This window comes from Asterias rubens, chromosome 9 (genome assembly GCF_902459465.1).
Source record: "Asterias rubens chromosome 9, eAstRub1.3, whole genome shotgun sequence".
NCBI classification, from domain to species: domain Eukaryota; kingdom Metazoa; phylum Echinodermata; class Asteroidea; order Forcipulatida; family Asteriidae; genus Asterias; species Asterias rubens.
Window position 1 is genome coordinate 18,140,372 of NC_047070.1, and position 11,179 is coordinate 18,151,550.

An 11,179-nucleotide genomic window follows, 5' to 3' on the forward strand; every position below is an offset into this window, starting at 1 on the left:
TGTGATTCAGTAACTAGACGACAATATTTATTCTCGTCATTGTGAAATCAGCGGTTATCGGGGGGATTCGAACTACAACCTTGTGGTTGGAAGTTTGCAGTCTATAACCACTTGACCGCGGTGACTTATATGTAGGCTCCCTGGTTTAATCACAAGAAACATGAATTCATGCCTCGGACTTATGTGTCAGCTAAACCAATCTATATTCCACCTTGAAAACATTTTGGGCAACCGAGTGCCAGGCTAATTATAACGATCAAATCACTATTGTACAGACTCTAGATAGTCGTTTTAGGGGGAACGAAAGTCAATAGTATATTATGATCGTTAATGTCACAGGCGAGTATTTATGTTATTGATTAATGTGCAAACATTCGATGCTATTAGATGCCATCCGATGCTAGACACAAATCAATCATGAACATTACTGTACTTTGAAGCTTTTTGTATTTAATAGGCCTCTGTCTATGCAAGTTCCTTGATAGGTTTTCTTGCCGGTAAATTTCACTATTAAAGATTAATTCAATTATTATTTCATATAACAATGCATTCAATTCACGTATTTCCCCATAACTGTGATTCATTATTCATTTGTCAAAAACTACATCACCTCAGCGAGTAAGCTTTCCACCGTCAATATCTTCAAACTGTGTAAGTTTACTGTAAATCTGTGGACATTGTGTTTTGTGTTACAAAAAGTACCCAGACCCTTTAAAATAAACATACTATTCTCATTAAAATCAACAAATTAAAGAGGAAGGACCATTATCTTAACACCTGATTTTATATTTGTATTATCGAACTCATACCAGTATTGATTATAAGATGTGCCCGTTATATACCAGGACTTCCTAGCAAACATTCCCGATTCAATGCCTGTTCTCTCAAACCAATCCGTAAACACAGGAACAAAGACATGTTTTCCTTGCACCTTTATAAGAAAGTGCAGTTCTATTCTTCGGTCACGTTGTTGTAGTCTTTACCCCTGATGTGATGCTTGCTACGTCGCCATGGCTTGGGTGTAAACATTATGTAACTTGAACAAATGGCTTTGCTTGTTCCAATGGCGGATTATTTAAAAGAATGGGAAGGCGTGATTGTTGGGGTTAATAACTCTGTGGCCCTCGGGCACTTATTGACGTGTGGGGGTGTTTGCTGTAGAGGATCGATAATGACTTGGCTTTTGTGTTTTTTCCCCCAAAGGTTCCCAATTAATTATATGCAATTTTGGAAATAAAAAACATCAGTCTGTTCTTCAATATTATATATACTAGGCCTAAAGGAACAAAGTCTACAGCCACTTTTTCGGAAAAAAAATCAACAGTTTTAAATCATTTGGTATTTGATGAAGAGATCGTTCAACATTTACTAAGGGAATCAATGTGTGGCGAAGAGGTTTTCAACTAGTGGTTTAATCCCAACGAGGCCTGGTTCTTGATAACTTTACCGAGACAAAGTCGAGATAAATTATCAAGAACCAGACCTCGGCGGGTTTAAACCACTAGTTGAAAACCGATTTAACACGCTTGATTCCCATTCATAAATACCTTTTCGGTCAAAAACATCAACACTTTTTAGTCAAAAAATAAAATAAATGAAAAAATTATAATTGTTTAATGATTTCTTTCAACACAACATCCCTCCAGCTGTAAAATGGTAAAGCCCCCCCCCCCCCGCCCCCCTCGGGTAAACAACTCCTTATAAGGGAATGCTGTGCGCGTTGCGCGTATCGCGTGATGTGGCACAACTGTTTCAGCCGTTGCTCTCGACCAATAGGAATGAAGAAACTGTCTCATAAGAACAGGTGCAAGCTCGCGTGTCACGCCCAAAGGTTTATATACACCCACGTGACGCGCTCTCCCCCAATAGGAATAGCGAAACTGTCTGAGGTATTTATGAATGTTCACTAACTTCACTCAACTGCAATCGAACATCGAGCGTTTCAAGTTAGTGCATTTCGCAATACTCTATGTTTGATATGCTTTTATGTGTGCATTTATTTACTAAACATACCAAAAGAAGTGCATTATCTTCATTATTACAGAAAAATATACAGAGAATACAAAGTGTAAAAAGATGATAAAACTACACTAACTGACGTGTATTACCTTCACCGTAGATGGTCAGTCGAGTTGCCCCGGCCACACTGCCGGAGGTCGGTGAGATAGACGTTACTCGGGATGATCCACTTACTGTAAGTAAAAGGTAAAAGGAGGGGAAAGATAAAATACTAAATATTAATAAAACCATTAAAGTCACCTGGAAGTGGTATTTTGTCAAAAAAAAGCTTTTGTCACTAAAATATTTGTTTTGATGAGTGGAATATGAATAAACAACTAACTAAGGTTTACATAAACTAGTTTCCATGTTATTTACAAATTGGAAAAAAGGCCCGACCCGAGAGGGCGCTGTTCGTGACGTCAATCGAGGCGCGATGAATCGCATGCAGTGCCAACACAGCATACTGACGCTTGGCGCAAGCTAAAAACATGCCCTCAAAGTTGAAACAATACCTGATTTTTTTTTCACGTTATAGGCAAATGCTCCTTTAGGTTCGTTACGTCTTTCAGGTACCTTCTTCGACTTCCCCACTAGCTGGAAAAATTATTGGGATGTCGTCATGTTTTAGAAAATAACTTTTCTCTTCATGTAAAAATGTGTAGAGTATTCCGGATTCTCGAAGCACGACGGCTCGAAGTGTTTGCCGCACAGCGCTGGAAAAGACGTCGGACCGGACAACTTGGCAAACTGACACCATCTTTAGTTGTTTTGCTGCATCCAGCAGCAATACACCTGGTTGACATTGCCGGAAAAATGCAAGAATGTTTTTTTTTCAAACGTACAAACTCACGTCCAGGACTTGAATGTACTTGCACGTACGTGTGTTCGATGTTCGATCGAGGCAAAGTCTTCCTCGATTGACGTCACAAAAGGGGTACGCGGAGTCACCCCCACACAACTTTATTTAATTTGTTAAACATATAAATCGTCAAAAACAATTACTCAAAACATTATTTTATTGTTCAGGAACATATACTCTAATGTTTGAAGGAAAAAAACAAATCTATTTCCAGGTGCCTTTAAAGTTATTATAGTGAATTTGGTAGAATGGACAAATCGTTTGCTATTTTTATAAATGTTAAAATTATAGTCATACAAATTTAATATTTTTTATTTTCAAGTATAATGAAGGGGGGGGGGCTACTTTGGATAAATATAATTTAAAGGGAAGATTTGTTTTCATAGAAAGATATTAGTCTACAACTTGTGACACATAAGAAGACACATAAGAAGACTTCACAAAGTCATTTCACCAGAGGTTCCAAAATTTCATCACCATCAATCATTATAATAGCACCCATTGTTTGATTTGATGTAACTCCCAACTCTCTTTTCGTGTTATCGTTGTTCCATTATTTGCACGAGTTTATGCTGTCATAAAGTTAGTCTTTGACGGCCCGCCGGTATCTACGGACGCTTGTTTGTGCAAATTATAGTCGTGACATGAATTAATCTATGACACCGACAAAACTAGGGGAAAGATTTATGGTGGTTGGTAATGCGTATTTTCATGTAAAATAGTATTTTGTATAAAAGTGGAAAAACAAATCTTTGTTACGGCTTGTTTTCTTGTTTTCGATGTGTAGGGCTACGTGCGAGACTTGAATAACTAATGTTTTTCTAGGTGGCACTTGTTCAATCAAAACTATAAAGTTTATGTTTGCATTTGTCATATTGTCCTTCCGCGCTGTTGCTTATAGTATGCCATGTTATATTCTATGCTTTACGATAGTCTGACATTGTCAGTCACAATCATGTTTGCATGATTCGTAGCGAATGCTTTAAAAGACATTTCTGCATAAAAGCTTAGAATGTACCAATAACTGGTATGTGTTTATATTAAAAGTATTTATTTCAAACGGGACGGCAGCAAGACACCAATTGGGATGGGTTGACCCCCCCCCCTTTGTCACACCAATACTCTACACGACAGACAAACAAAATGGTGAATAAAAAATGGTTTTGTTTTCAATGGGCGTTCGGACAGTGTTGTTGATCACGAGGGTCTGCATGGTGAAGTATTAGTCTTTCGCAAAGTTCCAACATATAGGACCCGGCAAAGCAATGTTGGTGGAATAAAAGTTGTCACAAAAAATGTTCAATACACCCAAGACCTGCACGATCTATTGAAGAAAGAGTCCGAACAATGGTTGAATGGCAAGACTTTTTATAATGAGTGACCCTACCAGGTACGGTCGAAAACCTTTGTTCGGTCAAACCAAAGAGGAACGGTTTCACTCAAAGGCGAATAATTCTGTTTCCGCTGTCTTTACTGTAAAACAACTCACATTTATAATTGATTTGAAACAAAAGAGAACCTACAGTCAAACTAAGTGACCACTTAATCGAACAAACCCCCCACAGAGGTGCCTGTTTAGAAGTGAATTATTTTGTAACTTTAGGGAAGGCGGGTTCGATGATGAATTGGTTCGCATGCTACGCGCTTGGGCCCTGCCGGATTTCAAAAGGGGGTCAAGTTTTGGGTTTCGAAAGTATGGGGTTTTCCCATAATTCTAATGAATAAGGCGTATTATTGAATGTCCGATCAACACACCTTATGATAACAATTAACCGCTTATACATCGATTAAAGCATATGAAACAATATTATACACAAATAAATGAGAATTCATTTCACGAAGCCGGACTTTACACGTACTTTACATTTCGCGGTGCAACGGATTGTCTCATTTTGTGACGCAAAATATCGAGATTGAGATGTTCATATTCCAACAAGGAAAACACCTGCACTTTGTGCCTTCATTTCCTTTCCTAACAATAATTTCGTATTGCAGATACAGAATAGGTCGTTAAATTGTGTATGGTTTTATTGGCTTAAATTAGTTATACTCGTCAACTGAACGGTGTTAGTTGTAGACACCTTTTTTTACGCGGTTGTAAAAAAAACCGTACTCGATGACGTATAGATTAAATAAGCAGATACGGCTTTCCTTCTATTCTTCAAATCCGAATTAACGACTGGACTTATGGGTTAAATACAATTGCAATTATAGAGGTGAGAACCGCGAACAACAGAAAGCCGGAGAAATAGCGATTGTATCGTTTTGTCCTACGACATCCTTGAGACGCGTACTGGACAAAACCAGCTTATATCGAGCGCCATGGCAACGGGGCAAAAACAATAAATAAAGACGATTGTTCGCCACCGGTTTGATTGTAAACGGGGTATTGGTTTGACGTCAGTTTAGTCAGTTTACGAGTAATTTGGGCAGCCGTGCATGTGTTTGGAGGATGATGGGGCCACACCAACAATGAGGGTTGTGGAGTGCCATGATTAAGGGTCAGTGTTTCGGCGGTAGGTGATCAATAGACACCACAGAGGGTGCCTGGTAATTAGAAACGGACGCAAAAGAGAACAGTACTTTCATCTTCCGGTATAATCCATAAAGTTTGATCAGCTTCTCCCCTTGCCCTATTTGGTCAATCATTAGAATCGTGTGTGTGTGGATGGGGTGGGGGCTACTTCTTTATCCGAGATGATCCTAGGAGCTCGAGGCAATCTTCTTTAAACCTGCCAAGTTGCAAACCCTTAATCTATTTCATGATATAATGCTTCAACGAAACGTCAACTTTACTAATCCCCACGCTATGACGAGCTCAAGGCAATCTGCTTTAAACCGACTATTTATAAGGAAACCCTTAATATTCCTAATGATTTTTTATTTGTTTTATTATCAGGGTTTTGAGGGCCAAACGAAACATAATACATGAACGAACGAACAAACGAAGCAAGACAGGATACACTTTCAAATTGGGTTTGCCCGCACGAACTCTTTTTATATACCTGTCTTCCACTGATATCTGGAATGTTTTTATTTCAAGTACAACTTCCACTCAATGGAATGCGCTGTTTAGGCATATAATATAGGCCTACATGATCTCAAATGAAAGCAGTTACAAAGCACACACTTGAGTCATTCATTGGTAACCAATGTATAAGCAGATAAACCAATTAAGTCTCAACGTGATCAAAGAGCAAGGCAAATATTGACATAATAAATTGTTAATTAAATGTTTGCTCGTTGGACGTTGCGTGGAAGTTAATATAAGGTTCTTTTCTGTAAGCGCAATTCATAGAAAATATTGCTATTTTGTTTTTGCTATTTGGAAATAAGCAGTATATCAGTCATAGAGTGTACATGGGAAATTGTATTTTGGCTGGTAGTCATATTCCGGTAAGCATATTATTTGTGGTTAGCTACCTTTTGTTCTTAAGCAGCTATATGAACTTATACTACATCACCGACGAGCACTATAAAATACAAAAATGTTTAATGACTACTGTAGCCCATAATAGTGAATATGTGTCAATAATTCAAAGATGCAATCACATAATATATTCATAGTTATAATTAATGTTATTAAAACAAAATGTAACTCATATTGGCCAAACAGTGCTGGGTTTTCCGAGAGCATACTATTTTCATGCAATTAGGCCTATACTTGCCAAACACTAATGTCTTTGTTTAAATGTTTTCAATAGATAAGAACTTCTTGAATATGTCCATTATAGGCACCTCAACCATGCCTTTGAGTTGACTCTCGCATAAAATATAGACATGTATACCCACTGAAGTATTCGATTTTATAACGTTTTCTATATCTTTTTGACGTGTTCTGTTTTCCTTCATATAATTTCAACCTTGCCTTTGAGCCAACGACGGTCGCATAGAGTGCAGTTCTATACACATTAAATTAAATTTGTACGTTTGACATTCACACATTTCCTGGAATTGCAGGTTAAGAAAGATGGCGCAGGCCAAGGTCTTGCGTCTTCATCGACTCAGAGTCCCCGACCGAAGCTTTTCACCCCCGCCCGGTCGCTATGACTCATCCCGCCACTCGATCAAGAACATGAAAAATGCTCGTCGTCCCACTATAGTCCGTATTGAATATAAAGCATGTAATCAGCATAATATATTTGTGTTTTTCTCCATGCAAGCTCTTTACGTGTGCGAATGCAATCGTATCTGATTTACTTCATTTATTTACGGTCCGGCTAGATTATGTAACGCACCGTGCATCTTGGATATAGAAGGTGTTGCTAGGCAACGAGAGTGCATCTGACATTGTTCACCTTAAATTTTGTAAAGGCAATATACTATAGACCCAGAATGATTAATTATGCATTTACAACTAAATCTTCCAAAAATTGGTTATAGGGTCACTGAATGTTGTTTTTATTGTGTCATTATAATATCAGATCAATAAATATTTTGTTTGCCCTGAAGGAATTGTCTCCATCACAAATTGGGTATAATTTGGCGATACATTTTCGGTGATAGGCTTGATTTACAAAACGGGACCACTTTTTGAAATGAAATTTCCACATGTATACCAATACGTTCATCAAACGGTCACAAAAACCAAAGGTATACTTTGCATTTCCAGCGACTTGTTCACTATTAGCAAATCAGTGTAGAAGAATGGCGGCGTTGTTTTATTCTAATCATCAGTTCTATAAACGTCTAGGATTTTTATGGAAACGGGAAGTCTGCAACTGTGATGATAACGCTAAGTCAAAGCAAATTACGATTTGGCCATTGTAATTTCCACTGTGGTGTCACGCAGGTGGAAATCATATAGCCAGGATTGGCAATTATCGAAAGAAAAATGACGATTTGGGCAAATGAATTAACATGAAGAGATATAAAGGCAAAGGCTTTCGATATCATTCGATTGTTTTAATTCTTTAATATGGGCCTATGTAATAACATCAACACACAGCCACCAGTTTTGATTGCGTCTTTGAGATATTGCCGAAAATCCGGAGCGAATAATAATATCCGAAACATTATTGATCATGGTCCCATGCAGTCCCCTATAAACTTGACGTTATTATAAAATAAGCAGCAAAAACAAGTCAATATGAGAATCTTTTTTAATGAATTTTGAAGTTAATGGCGTGACAATCAATAATGTTTATTAAATGTTTTTAATAAAAACGAGCAGCTAAGCGTTCTCGCCGACCGCGAGTGTTTCGATCGCTCAGTAGTGAAACGTATTCGTTCATGACGCTTTAAATAAATAAAGCTAATAACCCCGACAAGAAATCGCCTACTTTGTGTACAGTTTATAATGGTCATAAATTTCCTGATAACATATTTCGTCTGAAGTGTCCATATTGATTTGAAATACTGGTTTCGCCCACGACTTAAAATATCTATAAATCGTATGCATTAGTTGTATAACAAAATGTTTTTATAGCCCAATAGCAATAGGTACAAATCCAAAAGCAAATATGAGACCGATAAGGGAAATATTACTCCAGATTTTTACTTTTGAAAAAATGTGTGTGTATGTAAAGTAAACTTCAGAACATTCTGAAGTGTGACACTCTGTGGCAAATTGAGACATGGGGCAAATAAATCATACCACCACAAAATATACACGCACTGGGACTTGGTTTGACGGTAGGGATGATAACAACAAATGAAAGGACAAAATATTGGCTGATCCCATGGAGAAAAAGAGAAGCATTGCCTGCCTATTATTTTGATGGGCAACCCAGACCCGTGGAGGTCCCTGGTAAAATGACTCTCCATCCCCAGGGCAAGCAAGCATTGTACACATACATTTTTATCATTCCGATAAGAAAAAGATAGTGAACACAATGGATTAGGCAGACTTCTTGTCTTAAATTTAGATTTTACATCAGCTATGCAATCAGTATCTACAACAACTATTTGAAACGGACAAAGACGTTTAAATGTTTGCGGTTTACCTATAGTTTGTCAGTATCGTTGTTGGGATGCCAGTCGGGAGTCTTTCAACAACTTTGCCTTGCAGGAACGACACCTAAGTTTACAATACAACCTATGGTACAGCCATACGGAATTGTTTTTGCTTAATAAAGGGGCCAGCAGCCGATTTCACGAAACTCTAGGATTAATCTTAACTCGAGTTAGGACGAGTAACCCGTCCTAACTTAGGATGGGTTCAATGTTTCCTACGTATTTGGATACGGAACTCAAGTCCTAAGTCCTAAGATTAATCCTAAGTTAGGAAGAGTTTGGTGAAATCGACGGCTGCATATTTGGTGTAAATTTGATATAAGAGAGCTTTGGGATAAAAGGGTCCAGGTACTCATTTGATACACAATTTTCTTTATACTTTGAAAGTAATTGATTTCTAGTTAGAAATATTTGTACGAAAGAGGTTAACGCCTTGCTCCTAAACAACCCAGATTAAATTTTGCATTATTGTTCTAATCCAATTACTAATCACCCAGCTAAGCTGATCAAGCATGATTAATTATTGTGATGTTGTAATCCAATGTAATCTTATTATCTTTGTCTCATGTTTTATTCTGACAAGTCTCGGGTTGAAACCTAATCATGGAGATGGTTATTAACTTGGGGTTACAATTTGATATGTACACTTTTTAACAGTTTGGGTTGTTTTTCTTCTGACAAAAATGTCCGTGTGTGGTTCGGATTAACTTTGTTTACTGTCTCATGGGAGATTACGAAGCAACTGATAAAATAGCATCACGTTTTAACGAATAAAGTACATACGGACAAAGACAGTTGAAAATAACATTGGTTATAGTTCATAACACATTTATGTCGCTATATACGTGCAAAGCTTCAAACACCACTTAAGTAAGTGGGATTTGCGGCAGGACAGCCCTTTTTGAAACTGAAAAGTCTCTTGAATTCCGAAACTCTAGTTTGCGGTTAATGAATATTATTCCCGAATTCCAAAAATACCACTCCTCGCTAGTACAATATAAAGCAAGAAACGTTCTCAAAAGAAACCCTTTTCCCCAGAGGATCAAAATTAAAGGCGTTGTACTGGATTGGTGAGAGTTGACAAAGTAGTCGCATTTTTGGATGATCAACCACATACCTTTATACAATGCTATAAAGTATGCTTTCAAGTATATGAAAGCTAGGCTTATTCGGTTGGGCGAGCGAGTCAGGAGAAGATAATGAAAAGTCATGGCAAATGTTCAGCATGTGAACACATTGTCCATTCTTTTGGCTGTTAGCGATGTCAGCTGTTTCGTGGTGGTTTTTGTTTTCAAATACATTTCTCGAATTATGACTTGGATTCATTATACATCGCTCTCAGTAAACTTTATAATCAGTTAGCTTCCAGCCTACAATTAAATAATTATGCTTTTGTATCTTTACTAATGCTGTATAACACAATTTGTCTGAAGTAAAATGAATAGCTCATATGTTCTTATTAATGAACCACCTCTCAACAAGAACATTGAGCAGAACTTTCCTTTTCGAAAGGTTTATCAAAGACTTGAGTATTCTCACGAACAACACCCCGTTTTCGGCGGCCTGGCTGTATACATTTTTAAGAAAATGCTTGTTGATGCCTACTTGAAGAAAAAGACATGGTGTCGCAACAAAGACGGAAGCCTAAATCAACTAGCCCATCAAACATTTGTTCATATATCATAGACTAGCAGATGGGAATTCAATTCAGACTTCTGTAAAGACATGTCTATTTAAAAATTAAAAAAAAATGGACAAAGTGAAAGAGCTTACCACTAACTCCAAGCAGAGTCAGTAGAGCGGTCAGTCGCAGCAGCAGCGCCGTGCTGGTCGTCAGGGACGCCATGACTGAAGAAGCCGTTCCACTAAACCGCAACTGAAGAGAGCCAGTCCGGTGTCCACACAAGTGGCCTAAAAACCCACTTCACCCTGGCGTACTAGACGCTGGTTAGGGGATGCCTTCCTTGTCAATTTGACCATGGAGTACAGTGAAGAGTTGAACAGCACCCCTGATTCTTTGAGCAAATAACTCGTCTGGATATATCATATGAAGATTTCCACTATGCGCTCACTGAGATTAGATAATTAAATGAAGACAAACCACACAGACGGTGGCTTTAGAGCAGCATATTCGGCTTGCACCGAGTGGTGGCGTAAGTTACTTTTCAAGGGGGGGGGGTGATGGCACAAACACAATTTACCCTGTTTTGACAATGGGTATTCAAGCCTTTTAAGCACGGATGGCTGAGTAATGGGAGTAGGGGCCTTTCTATACATAATAAGTGGGCCTGCCCCCTTCTTCTGTTAGAAAGTGGGCCACTGGGACATGGTCTTCTAAGCTGGGTCATAGGTCACTCTGATTCC

General features: G+C 38.1%; 1 protein-coding gene across 1 annotated transcript in view; it reads right to left on the reverse strand.

Moving 5' to 3' along the window:
• LOC117294637 (fibrocystin-L-like) overlaps window positions 1-10,890 on the reverse strand; it is a 59,612-nt gene extending 48,722 nt beyond the window's left edge. Inside the window, exons 1-2 of the mRNA XM_033777137.1 lie at window positions 10,589-10,890; window positions 2,109-2,192 (exon numbers count right to left, since the gene is read on the reverse strand). Coding sequence (XP_033633028.1) covers window positions 2,109-2,192; window positions 10,589-10,661 — 157 coding nt within the window. The 5' untranslated portion in view covers window positions 10,662-10,890. The remainder of the gene's footprint in view (window positions 1-2,108; window positions 2,193-10,588) is intronic.
• Window positions 10,891-11,179: the final 289 nt, after the last annotated feature.